At 45.5% G+C, this 14036-nt stretch overlaps 1 protein-coding gene across 2 annotated transcripts in view; it reads right to left on the bottom strand.

The window, feature by feature from the left end:
• The window catches only part of Ccdc91 (coiled-coil domain containing 91), a 141948-nt gene that overhangs the window by 11163 nt on the left and 116749 nt on the right, over nucleotides 1-14036 (bottom strand). For both annotated transcript variants that reach the window (XM_051173355.1, XM_051173356.1), the window contains exon 12: nucleotides 12624-12737. In XM_051173355.1, the coding sequence (XP_051029312.1) occupies nucleotides 12624-12737 (114 nt within the window). The remainder of the gene's footprint in view (nucleotides 1-12623; nucleotides 12738-14036) is intronic.

The following is a 14036-nucleotide window of genomic DNA, read 5'->3' as shown; positions in this document are numbered from 1 at the left end:
GGTAGGAAACACAGCAATTGTTAGAACACATACTTTCAAATGACACATACCTCAAGGTGACCTTAAGTAATAAAAGAAGTGCCCATTTGAGAGATACTTTTATCAAAGAAGATATCAAAACTGGTTACAAATGACAGAGATTTTAAGGACGGCCAACTACTAAAGTTACTTGGTAACAGACAAACCCCACACAAAGTTCTGAAGTATTCACAAAACTGTGTGTATTTTATAGGCAACCGAGCCATACATAGAAAAGGAACAGATTTAGTATGAAAATAAAAAGCTATTTGGCTTGCAGACGGAACTGCTTCTGGGGTTGATAAGTTAAGTGCAATTCTACAAATCACAACAAAGCAGGAGGCGAGCCGTTGGGAATATCTGAGCCAAACACTGAGTGGTTATAGATGGTTCTAGATGAAGCATGGTTTATGACTATTAAAGAGATACATGGGTGTAATTCCCAGATGGAATAGAGTGCTGGGACCATCACCATTCATCCATCACCACACGCTGCTGCGGGGAAGCCATAACCGCAGGTCTGAGCAACGATCTGTAGAGGGGGCAAATCTGCTATGTATGTGTTCTCAGAAGTTCTTCAAAGGAGATGACTTCCTTCTGGTCCATGGCGCTCGTGACACGACCATGACCTTCACTCTTTTAGGTTTCTTATCTGCACCCTGCCATCACCAACTTGAAAATACGCTGATATTTTCCTTTTGAAGATGCCTGACATTTACACGCTCTCCTTCTCTCCCTGAACTTGTGTTTGTATGTGTCCCCCCAGCCTTGCTTTCATAAAGGCCAGGGGCTGATTCTATCTTACATCCCACACATGGATATGTTTAATTAAAAGACAACGGCTACGATCGTAAATCTATCCATCCTTTCTGGGGATTAGGAAGGTATGTGTCTCCAACACAAAATCAGATGTTACAGTAATTAAAGGTGGTCCAAATTTTAATACGCATTTGATACTTTATTTTATAAAATTCTAACTTCATTTCTCATTTACTTTTTCTGATACCACTTGATTCTTGATTCTCTTCACTTCCTGCTTAACTTTTTTTTTTTTTTTGCTGTTTTGTGACTGCTTTGGCTTTTTCAAAGTTCAGCCGCAGCATGCGTGACGCGTGGTATTCCCTGTGCCTGGGATGCTCTTCTAGATTTAACCACTCTGTTCCCATCTCTTCTTACATGTTGGCTTGGTTCATTAAGGAAATCTCTCTCGTTTCTCCTTCCCAACATTCACTCACTGTCCTGGTCTATTCAAGGTCATCTCAAAACATATTTGCTTTCTGTCAATCTTATGTGAGCTCTCTAAGAAAACAGGGCTTCTAGTATCTTCTATGATTTCAAGGTCTAGAGTACGCCTTAGCTCAGTGGGCATGGCACAGCTGGGCAGCTTTGTGTATGCTCCATGTTTTGGTAGACATCTAGAAGACTAGGTGGCTATGTGTTTGTTATGGTTTGGGTGTGAAATATCCCTAAAAAAGAAAATGTGTGTATTGGTCCTGATGCAGTGGTCACATGGGTCTGGTCCTGATGCAGTGGTCACATGGGTCTGGTCCTGATGCAGTGGTCACATGCGGAAGGCTGGTCCTGATGCAGTGGTCACATGGGGGAAGTCTGGTCCTGATGCAGTGGTCACATGGGGGAAGTCTGGTCCTGATGCAGTGGTCACATGGGGGAAGTCTGGTCCTGATGCAGTGGTCACATGGGGGAGGGCTGGTCCTGATGCAGTGGTCACATGGGGGAGGGCTGGTCCTGATGCAGTGGTCACATGGGGGAAGTCTGGTCCTGATGCAGTGGTCACATGGGGGAAGTCTGGTCCTGATGCAGTGGTCACATGGGGGAAGGCTGGTCCTGATGCAGTGGTCACATGGGGGAGGGCTGGTCCTGATGCAGTGGTCACATGGGTCTGGTCCTGATGCAGTGGTCACATGGGTCTGGTCCTGATGCAGTGGTCACATGTGGGAAGGCTGGTCCTGGTGTGGATACTCATGTGGGAAGGATTAGTTCTGATGTTTGAAGGCAGCACTTTGGGGAAGCAAGTACATCATGAGAACTTTGGCCTCATGAATGGATTAATACAAGGAGGGATTTATAATCTCATAGCAGCTCTGGGCACTGGTAGATAAAGGAGGTGTACCTAGTCAGAAGCAGACTCCACATCGTGTGCACCTAGTTTCTCCAGGATCATAGTTTAGCGTCTTTCAGTTCATGGCTTAAAGGCTCAAGCCCCTATGGTGGGGGTGATATTGTGTACCAGCATATGGTAAATGTTGCAAGAGCGGCCAGTTAGTCCTGTACCTGTGCCTGGCAAACAGCCACAGATAACAGAGCACAGGGCCACAGGGGTCCCTTGGGACCGCCCTCTGCCAATCTCAGTCCCATCATAGTTCAGTGTCATCTTGAGTGAGATTCCTACCTTTCTTGAAGTTTTTGTTTCTCCCCTACAAGGAAAGGACTTATACAGATGAATCCTAGGCTTGAAATAAGGATTGAACATGACAACGTTCCAGAAACATGGTCTCTGGGGAGTCCCACACAGCAAAACACACAGCAGCGGTGTGGGAAGTATTTCCTTGCCACTTCCAGGTTGATTTCCCCTTTCTGGTGGCAACTGGGAATTTCTTTTCTTTCTCTGTGGACTGCAATTATGAGCCTGTCTTTCGCAACTAATCCAACTGGGTTAAGAGACTCTAGAGAAAGGAAGGGCAGTGGTGGTGTGGTGGTGGCCAGCTTTGTCCACTCTCACTTGCCATTGGGAAGCCATGGTCAATGCTGCTGCCTCTAGTTTCCAAGGCATCTTGTGTCATTTCCCCTTAAGTCCGGTATACAGAAGCCAATCAAGTCTGCTGTCTTCCAGTAAATCCCCATTTCCTAGAGTTGGGCTGGTCCAGTTTGTAACACTGAAAGGAAAGGACTAGGAATCTGAACGCCTGTGTCTCAGCATTAGATGTTTAATCTAATTAGCACTGAACTAAATTAAATAGAAGTGAGATTTAGTGACGTCTATGCATTCACAACCACCTACCGCTTTGCTTCTGATTTCAGCAAAATCTACAACAGAGTCCAATCCTCCTCCATAAAAGCTTCCAGTGGCCCAGAGGTGTCAGCAATAGGCACTGATTGAGCTATGTAGAGACCTGGGCACAAGGACCTTCAAAGAATACAAGGCCAATGTTCAAGCCACCATGCAGTAGGTACACCTGAGATCTTAACTAGGGCTCTTCTGGATCTGGAGTCTAGCTTGGGCTACAGAGTATGTGCTGAGGTAGCCTGAGCTAAAATGTGAGGCCTTGTCTCAAAAACAAGCAAGCAAAAATGAAAATAAAACGTTGAAATGAAACCATCAAGAACAAAATGTCCAGAAGCAAATCATTACCGTAAAAAACAAGGTAAGTAATATTAGTTTCATGGATGGCAATGAGATTTTTAATGACTACATAAAGTATGTCCCCTTTCTTAGGACATATTTCACCAGCTGGGGATGATTCTAGGAGGTCGCTGTCTTCTACCAATGAGAAAATCTGCATCTATGGGAAGTGGGTAAGCCAAGGTTGTAAGGAACTTCAGGAATATGATCATGCTTTGGAAACAAGCAAGAGCTGATCCAGGGGAGATGGTTCGGTTTCCAGAATGACACAGTAGGCATCCTGTATTAGTATTACATCCTTATTTACAACAACAACAACAACAACAATAATAATAAAAAATAAAAAAACCCAAGGACCCCTAGTTCATCATGGTGCTTTTTCCACCCATGATATAAAGTCTGCAGAGATTTAGAATATATTCATGTCAAGCCTGACAGCAGTTGGCAACACACACACACACACACACACACACACACACACACTCAGGTATACTCATGTGCTTCTTGGGCACACACAGGCACATGCACACACAAACAAAGGCATCATATACTTGCATACACATACAGGCATGAACACACACAGGTGCATACAGGCACCACCCTTACTCCCTACAGGGAGTGTGTGGGGATGAGGGGCAGGCACAAGGATTCCCTGTTTCCTACATAAAAAAGCATTAGGTCATTCTTCCTTGGGGCATGTTTAATGTCAACCACTTTTTAATAAACTACATGACAGGCTTTTCTTATTTTGCAAACAGGTCTGTTTTCCACTTTGACCAAGCATACACAAACACACTCGAAACTTTATATATTTAATTACTTCTGAGGGTAGTCTCTTTCCTTAGCTTTAGTCAGTGGCTCTACCCTGAGCCTCCCCCTGTGTCCTGGCTTTGAGTTCTGGCTGCGCTATGTAAGCTGGACCTTGGCCAGACACTGCTGACCATCGAGCGTACCTGGTTCAGGTGACTTGGTGTTGACGGCATTTGCTCACTGAATGATGAGCTAACACAAAGACATTAACACAACAGCAGACAGTTCCATGAGAAGAGAAAAGAGCATGGATGCTGTTATGTAAAGACCATGGCTATGGAGAAGATACCTAAGTGAGGCTGTTCTCCCAGGAGATTTAATCATTGTCTGGCTAATTAGCCAGCCATTCTTCCTTCCCACCGCACTTCAGTCCAAGAATGAACTTTCCCTCCGACTTCTTGGAGCACGGCCCCTTGACCTTGGGCTCAGCCACATGACTTGCTATGGCATGTCAAGAGTCTACACAGGCAGCTTATGCTGTTTGTACACTGGGGCTTTCTCTTACATGCCCTGGTACTGAGTACTAGGCACTGCTCAACCAGCTACCTTTCTTTGTCTAAATTTAAAGGGTTTTGATTCCTGAATGTTTATGCTGGTTTCACCTTCCTCTTGACTACTGACATAGGAGTCTAGGCGTAAGGGAAATGAGAAATTCATGTTGTACTCAGCCTGGTAAGAGGAAACGGGAAGGAATATTTACTAACTTTGAAAGTATGTAATTAAGAAGGTACATATATCTTTTTCCCCCTCTTTTTAAAAGACAGGGTTCTAAAACAACCAGTAAACCCAACTAAGAACAGAAAGAGGGCATGTGCCAGTCCTGTGGGCCAGCCACACCCCAGACAAAGCATTTATATTTTCCCTGTCAACATGTGATCATATAAACAGGAAAACTGAGCCACACAAACTGAACAAACTCTGAGAACAAAAGCAGAGCTAATATAGTTCAAGTCACACTAAATCTTAAGTCAGCATGCTAATAAGGAAAAAGCTGAGCAATACTGTTATTCTGAAGGCCCAATGGCCTTACCAAATAAATAAATAAATAAATAAATAAATAAATAAATAAATAAAACCAGATACTGAAGTTCTTGACAGACAGCAGGAAGCAGAGATTCAAACATCCTAGTACGGACTATTGATGGCATGAGCCGGGGCATTTTATCAACTAGGTGGCTGAAAGGAAGATCTACCCCAAAGTATTTTACTTCAAATATAAAGCTAACAGAGCCTCTATTGAAAGACGACATCTGGAAAAACACAAATGGACTGGAAGGTTCTGTGTTTGAAGATGAGTTAACACATTGGCTGGAGCTGTTTATTTTATGATCAACCAGTAGTGAGGTCCAGGAAAAAGAGAGCGAGCAAGTCTGCCTCTCACACAACCAGAACCCCAGCCATCCCTGCCCAGGCTCTTCTCTGTGCCTTGTTTCTCATTTCTGTCCTGTTTTACACTGAGAGCCAGTGCTGGAGAAAGCAGAGGCCATGCTAAGGTAGGCTGGTTGACCTTAGGCAAGCTCATCAGGCACTCTGCCATTGAGCAGCATCCCCAGCCAGGTAACAGATTTAATAGAGCAAGAACATAGAAAGGGGGGGAGAGAGAGAGAGCACCAGATGACAGTTGGGCACAAATACAGAGAAGAGAGATGTGTGGAGAGCCCGGGGAACATGCTGGGGTTTATCCCAGTGCACTCTGTGGAAAGGAAAGTTAGCCAAGCTCTTTATCCCACAGCGCTTTGTGGTGACCCTTCGATGGGGAAAACTGTTGTGACTATTACACACAAAATAGCCCCAAATTATAGGGGTGGTGGCTGTTGGTCAGTGCAAGGCAATAGCAGACTCACAGAGGCCTGCAAGCACCCAGCTCCACCACATACCTTCCTAGACTGCCTTTCCTGTAAGTCCGTGGAGACAAAAGCCTTATCTGTCAAGCACTGCAGAAAGCCTCTGGAGGGCGCTACACATGCAGGCAATGGGCTACAGAACACTTCAGATTACTTAGAAGAGAAAGATGTGGTGGTAGCTGAGCAAGGCAGGCAAACACTGGCTAAGATGCCTGGCAGTCACTTCAGCTCTATTTTAATGAGAATGGACTCCCCTCCCCCCGACCTCCCAGCTTGACTTCAAAGGATCAGTTTTAGGATTAGCTGAGAGTATAAAAAAAAAAAAAAAACCTAGAAATATTTCTGCAGTAGCCATGGTGACTGGAAGAAATTCCCCAAGTATGTGGTGGCAATTCATAATGCTCCGATTTCTGACACCCTTCCTGAGTTTGAGGAACCTCCCCAGCCCCATGAAGTCCAATTCCCCTACATCAAACTGAACACGCTTGGTCATGTGACTTGCTCTCCTCCTCAGGTTCCATTAACTGGTCACATGAGCAGGACTCTTGAGTCAGAAGTGGGCATGGAGGTCTCTGCAGACACACCTGCTCTAAGAAAGTAACATCTACCTGTGGGGTGTGGCAGACTCAGCTAAGCAGTGGCTGCTCCCGGCTTCCCATGTGACAGCTGAAGCAAAGGGAATGTCACCTTTAGCCCATTCTCAGTTTTGGTACTGCCCACCGAAATTTAGCCTTAACCTTGCTTTCCAGCCTTCCATTTGGCTAATTGCTTATTGCCCTGATAATCTTTGTGGGTGCTTACCCAGCTGGCGGCAGCTTCTGTGTGAGCAGACAGCAGAACATCAGAAGAGTAAGACAGACCTATGGCTGGCTCTATTAGTCTAAGGCTGGATGGCTAATTATCCAGGTGACATTGGAAACAGAACAAATACAAAGTGTTCAGCTCAAAACTTTTGATAGTCTGTAACAAAGTATTAACTTCAGAGCTTTGTAAAACCTCGGGAGACCCTTAGAGGAGCAGGATTCAGACAAGAAAGGTTGTGTCCACTTCTCAAGAAGACTTTGGGAAAACCCACTCAAGCCAACTCTCAATTCTAGGCAAGAGGCTCAGCCAGCTCTGTCCCTGCTACCCTGGACTCACGGAGACCTGCCCAAAGGTAGGTGCCATGAAGAAATGGTGATAATCATTACTACTGGCAGGGGTAGGTGGTCACAGAACTCAGACTGCAAGGACCACGAGCTTTGGGGAGTCCATCGGAGGACTTACAGATAATGGGCACGGAAAGAAATCAGCTGAGCCGTGACACCTCCAGGAAGTCTGAGTCACACAACCAAGTCACGTGACCCCTTCTTCAATTCTAGTCCCAAATCAATTAGGGAGAGGATCCAAGGCTCATCTGCGCTAGCCAGCACTCCACCGCACAAGGCACAACGCTATCCCAGTCTAGTGGCCTTAGAGCAGATGTCATAGAGACGAGCCACACAACTTCAGCTTGGCCTTGCCTCTGGCAGGTCTGAACTAACTCGGAAGCTGTGGACCCCTGGTCAGGAAGAAATCCAGTGGTCAACAAGGGGAGAGATGTTTATAAGATGATTTGCTGCACTCTGAGCCCAGCACGGTCCGGGGCAGATTTTAGTCATTTCCAGAGAAAGCTGTGGGTTCTTAAGGGGAGGGATCAATGGGTTGCTTGGCTACACAATGACTCAGGTGCCAGTCCTATACCAAAGCTTGGCACCCAGCACAGGAGGTTAAGAGGGCAAACGTTTTGCATGCACTCCGTAAACAGGGAGCACATAGCCCTCCAGAGCTCATCTCTCAGAACACATGGAAGCGTTTTTTATCTTAGGGCTGCCGAACTATAGTGTTTCACAGTGGAGCTTAGTCGCACCAGATCCCAGGGCACAACACTGTAGCCTTCTTACCTGGAGGTGAAAACCAGAGATGCTGGTGCTGAGGGAATCATACCCTGTCCCTTCATGGGGGAGGTCCAAGAAAGGGTTTGTGTTTGGCTCTTTTGTGTCTTTTGGAGCATGATTCTGACACTTCAGCGTGAGAGGCGTGACTTGAGGGGTCAAGGGACCCCCTTTTATTGCTGAGGGTGTTGGAAAGTAATTGAGCTTTGGGAGACACAGAATGAGGGTGCAAAATAGGGTTTGCAGTTCACAAGGGGCATTAGTGGGGCTTGGAAGGGCGGCTGGACCAGTAGCACTTCCTTGGTGTGGTAAAAGTCCCACCGGAACACCCGAATCCTTGATAGAAATGTCTGTGCATGCATCAGCTTATCTTCCTCCCGCATTTATTCTCAAAACTTCAATGAGAATATGAGTGTGTGTGTGTGTGTGTGTGTGTGTGTGTGCAATTTCCAAATGGGCCACAGCAACTTCACCTTAGGTGGACTTCTCTGAGGCATAGGTAGATTTACAGTACGTTAGTTTTAGGGCCAGGACAGACAGCTCAGGACCTGGGTGTAGTTCCCAACATCCACGCTGGGCGGCTCACCATCTGCAACTCCACTTCCGGGAGCATCTGGCACACTCTCTTTTGGTCACCGTAGGCACATTCGTGCACATGGCGCACACAAGCTCACACAGCGAGTTTACAGGTTACAGGATGTAAAGCGATGTGAGTACCAGGCTTGAAGCACACGGAAGAGGATGGTAGACTTTCATGGAATCACGACTGAACCGGCGGGCAATGAGGGAGGAAAATGCAGAAGTCACAGTACAAGGACCCAGGGATGAGAAATACCCACAGGCAGACAGAGCTGCACAGTGATGGGAGATGCCATTCTGTATATATGTTTCTCATACTGGTTAATGAATAAAGCACTGTTGGCCAATAGGGAAGGAAGAGAGGTGGGACTAGGAGACAAGGAGAATTCGAGGAAGTAGTAAGGAGAAGTCAAGATGGAGAGTCTGGGGAGAGCAGGACGCCAGCCGGCTCTCTGGTAAGATGAGACCACGTGGAAATACATAGATTAACAGAAATGCGTTAATACTTAAGACAGAGCTAGCTGATAAGAAACAAGTAACTGGCCAACAGAATTATATCAAATACAGAGTCTCAGAGGAAAAATTAACTCCTTACAGCACAGGGCACCACAGCCCCAGAGTTGATGACTGATGGGGATGTCTTTCTGCATATGTGTTCCTCTTATTGGCTGATGTATAAAACACTGGCCAATAGAGGCAGGGAGACAGGCAGGAGATGAGAATTCTGGGAAAGGTAGACAGGGAGAGACGCATGTAGACCACAAAGGAGCAACAGGTCCGGACCCTTCTCAGGTAAGATGAGACCACGTGGAAATATTTAGATTAACGGAAATGGGTTAATAATTACGAGAGAGCTAGCCAGTAAGAAGTCCTAGCCATCAGCCAACAATTTACAATTAATGTAGGTCTCTGCGTGTTCATTTGGTGCTGAAGAGGCTGTGGGACCTGGGGGGGGGGGGGAGACAAGAAACCCCAGCAGCAGACTAGTGCCTCAGAATTACCACCCTGACTATCCAGTTAGAACTCCCTGCCTAAGAAACAACAAAAAGTAGTCTGAAATCTCGGTCGATGGCAAAGGCAGACTGAATGCTATGCCCCCCAATCCAATGGACTTTACTCAAATAATACAGCGATAAGAGAAGAGCAATGTTCCATCTCTGTCTCTCTCTCCACAGTCTAGCCTTCCTTCAGGGCTGAGCAGAAAATTGGTTGAGAGGAAGGCAGTTCTGTCTCTAAAGGAGAGGAGAGACACCGCCTCTCTCAGAGAAGGGCATTCCCAGGATGTTTCCAAACAGTATTAGCTACAGCTGTTGTTGTTGTTATTATTGTTGCTAATTCTTCAAAGGAAAGGAATGTTTGTAGAGATACACATGATCAAAAAAATGACAACATGATAAATCAAATGGACCAAGCCATTACCAAGAGCTTTTCAGTCCAAGAAGTCTTTTCCTTTACACTGAAAATAAGGAAATAAGATGATGACATATGGCAGGTGCTCCACTCGGCTGCCTCAGCGTGAAGCAAGGCTGGGTGAGCCTGGGACTTCAAGCGTCCCCTGATCTAGCACTGCAGGCCCTGCAAGAGTCTGACAGCACAATTACAGTGCAGTAGGGCACAGCGTGGATGCCGGTCACTGTGCCTGGAGCACACGGCCAGGTCTCAGGGTGGGACATCCGGCTTAAACTTCGCAGGCTTACCCTGTTGTGTAATCACAGGTAGTTAAGCCCACATCAGTAGACAACTTGTAGATGCTATGGAAAACTTCTGGAGGGCTATACTAAAAATCAACCCCAAATTTACATTTTTCCCTTTGCCTTAGACGGGCAGGTTTTGCAGAGGAATTTGTTTTTTTAAAAAAAAATATGACTGGGCTGGATATTTATTTATAATAATTCTTAAACATCATTTTTCTGATTAATCATGAAAATTCTTAACTAGACGCTTAGAAAAAGCCATTACCTCTTATGGTGGCCTGTATTTTACATTACGGGGAAAAGTTTTAAGTTATTAAGTCAGCACTCTGAGCCTACCATTCCATATCTCCCAGTCCTTTACACGTAAAAGCATACGGGGAAACGTGGGGTGGAGAAGTGTTCGTTTCAAACGTTCAGGGCTTTGGGAAAGGTCCGATGATGCTGAAGGGCCCACAGAGCAAGGCTCCACAGCAGACTTCTTCCAGCAAAGACGTCTCAAAGTTCCGACGCCATTCTATACACTGGAATGCTAGGCCAGCTGGAACCAAGGTCTACGAGGCTTCTGAGGTGTCTGAGTTGAAAATTTTAAGCTTGATGTAGGGTTAAAAAAAAAAAAAAAAAAAGAGCTAAAGAAAGGGAAATTTTTATCCTGAAAATGTGTATTTGGTCAAACAAAGAAGAGGAGATGAGTTGTTCCAATTTAAGTTTTTTTTTTTTTTTTTTTTTTTTAAAGAGACAGGAATAATTAATAGGAATTTGCTAAAAACAAAACAAAATGAAAAACATTTCCTCTAAGTCAGCTTATAAGTGCTGGGTGTACTTTTCTTTCCAAACATCTTCTGAGTCCCTAGACAATACATTAAGGTTAGCTTGAACAGTAAATATATTATTTTAGAGGAAGACGGGAACACAGAATTAAGAATCTAAAAGTTTCAGGAGTGACATAAAGAGAGGTGTTAGCAATTGTTGCTTTCACTTTGAGTATTTTCAAAGGTGGCTTTTCTCTTTGGGAAGACAAAATACCCAGACACCCGAACGTTTCCCAATAGTGTCACCAATACAACAGCAAGGGGTAACTTTTCTATGCTAACAGGGCCGTGATCTCCTGGGAAATCAGTAACGGGGGTGGGGTAAGGTTTCAGAAGTCACAATGTAAATAACAGCACGGACACTAATCTGAACGTTTATCTCAATCAGCAAAACCCACCCACCCACAGGTGGCTTCCGGCCACTTTTATTAACGTGCTGAAGACAGCGCTCAAAACAGATACTGGCCAGGCCCAGGTTGTGTGCCCTTTCTGCAGCTGCTTGCCGTATGCTATCACTGACTCGGGACTACAATGGGGGCGTCCCAAGTAATAACACCAACAGGCAAGGAAGAATGCTGGAAGAATCGGATGGAGCAAATGGGGCCGCATTCTGTCCCGATTTCATTGTCACTGTTCTCAATGAACTTTACACATCGTCCAATCAGGCTGCTTCTCACAAACAAACAGGTATGGAGGGACACAGGTCAAATTAGCTTTTTTGAGACATTGACATACAGGGGTCGGATGACCCTAAAGAAGCCATTCCTCCTCTTATCAGATGTTTTTAATGGAAGCCACATGATACCCTTTGACAGAAAAGTGATACAGCTTTGAGAAAACAAACAAACAAACAAAAGCCAAAATGATCTTATAAATTTGCTTTGTCTTCATGTCTGTGCAGATTTACACCTCAAATACAGGTTGGATGATTCAGGAAATTATGTCAAGTATGTAGAAACCAACCAAACATCTATCAACAGACGAAAGAAGACAATATGCACAGGCAACATACCACTCAGCCTTGAGGAGGGCAGGGACCCACCCAGGAGCCTAGAGGACACCCTGCTAGGGGAGAGAAGGAAGCTGAGTCACACTGGGGTACGGAGTGGTCAGACTCACAGGCCTGGGGGGGAGGGGCGGTTTCTTGCTGCGTCCCCCAGACGAGGTAGGTGTGTGTGTGTGTGTGTGTGTGTGTGTGTGTGTGTGTTCATTCAGCAGGTAGCTGTAGACTTCAGAGGGTCTCTATGTGTCTGTGGATCCCGCTGATGCCAGCAGGCGCCTGCATATGCTCACAAAAGCTTCCTCTGATAAATAATGTTCGGCGCAAGAAAGAGCTGTTAAATGGGGGTTGCAATCACTGTGGTAAGTATGCAACAGGCATGCTTTGCTTACATGCCTGACGTATGCAGCGTGTGATGGGAATTTACACGGATAGCCGTTGGATATGTTAATTATTCAGGAAGACAACCTTCCAGGGAGATCACGGATTTTACACTAAGAGCAGTGTTTTCCGGTATCTCGACACCACCTCGGGTGTGGGGGCTTGTGCTGTCACAGAGGTGGCAAGGCCCCGGGGAATCTGTGAGGTCACTTACCCGTCTCTGCTCCTTCACGTAGTCCACCAGCTCATCTCTCGTTCTCTTTACGGCCTCCTCCATGGCCTTTTCGCTTCTCTTCTGCTCCTCTACGATGGCTGCTTTGACAGCTTCCTGTTTGGGGTTAGAAAGCTCGGTCAGTACGGCACACACCATAAAGACACACCTGTGCCACTTGCATGGCCTTTCGGGGTGCGGGTAAATCTGTCCCAGGCCAATCTTTAGCCTGCAATGCACCCCTGGAACGGCTTTTGGTAACTGTTAGAGGCTTCAGGAGAGGGGAAATGGAATTAGACATTTACTGAGGGAGGTGGTGAGCCTAACAGATGCCACTTGACTCCTCGGCAACCTGTTACTCCTGGTTTCCCTCCGACTGCCTTCCTGTCTTCTGTCTCCACACAAACTCAAGAATAGCCTGAACTCCAGCAGCTTCACTCACGTCCGATTCTGCCACAAAAGTCATCAAATGTGGTAGTAAGTTTTATGGACAGCTTGGTCCCCAAGCCAGGTCAAGATGCTGAGAGCTAGACACCAGGTAAAACTCCATCCTGTCAGCTGCCATTTGAAATGAGAACTCTAGAGAGGAAGGAGCAACTCACTGCCTTATTGAGTTGGGTATCAGAAACCCAAGGGATTTCAGAACAGCGGATAACCAGAAATGGGGTGCGCAGCTAATATTTCGATCGAGACTTCTCGGAAAGCAACAATACGTTCTGCAAATATAGTACTTCACGCCTGCATTTTAAATTAAAAGTCAATAAAATAATAGTGCTTCACTGACATGAACACTACAGACCACAGTTACTTCACGCCCGTCCATCCACAGATACAGGGCCTTTCCTATGGGGCGACACCATTGGAGTATTTCCTTTGCTTTTGCTTCTGGAGGGTTCTTCCGGCTGTAAGGTCTCTTCGAGTTTTCTCTCAGTTTAGATATGCGTGCATGGCCCAGAAGTATAAAACAATGGTGCACTGTTACTACAAGTCTATTCACTGTAGAAGTTTTGTAGAATGCAGGAAAGCATACGGTGACATATGTGCACACATGTAAACAACACATGCGTGTAAACCTATAAACATCCAAATGTGCAAACACCCAAGCGTGCACACAGAATAAGGGGCAGAGGAGGGAGGAAGCTGGACGCAGAGAGCTAAGATCACACTGTGCAGGGGTATTTACTATTTCTGCAAGATCGTATCTGAAACAGGCTCTGAACATGTCCTTAGGCTCTTCTACTCTTTTGTAGTGTGATTTATATTCCTTTATACTGCTGCATAATGACTTATTTTTTTTTTGTTTTTTTTTACCAGTTCTTACTTAGTAAACCATATTTATCTTATGGTTTTTTTTTGGGGGGGGGCAAATGCATGCTTCATTTTTTATTTCTACACATATTGAACATAATTATTATT

This window comes from Phodopus roborovskii, unplaced genomic scaffold (assembly GCF_943737965.1).
Source record: "Phodopus roborovskii unplaced genomic scaffold, PHOROB, whole genome shotgun sequence".
NCBI classification, from domain to species: Eukaryota; Metazoa; Chordata; class Mammalia; order Rodentia; family Cricetidae; genus Phodopus; species Phodopus roborovskii.
Note: the sequence above shows the minus strand (reverse complement) of the source record. Positions and strands in the feature narration are given on the sequence as shown.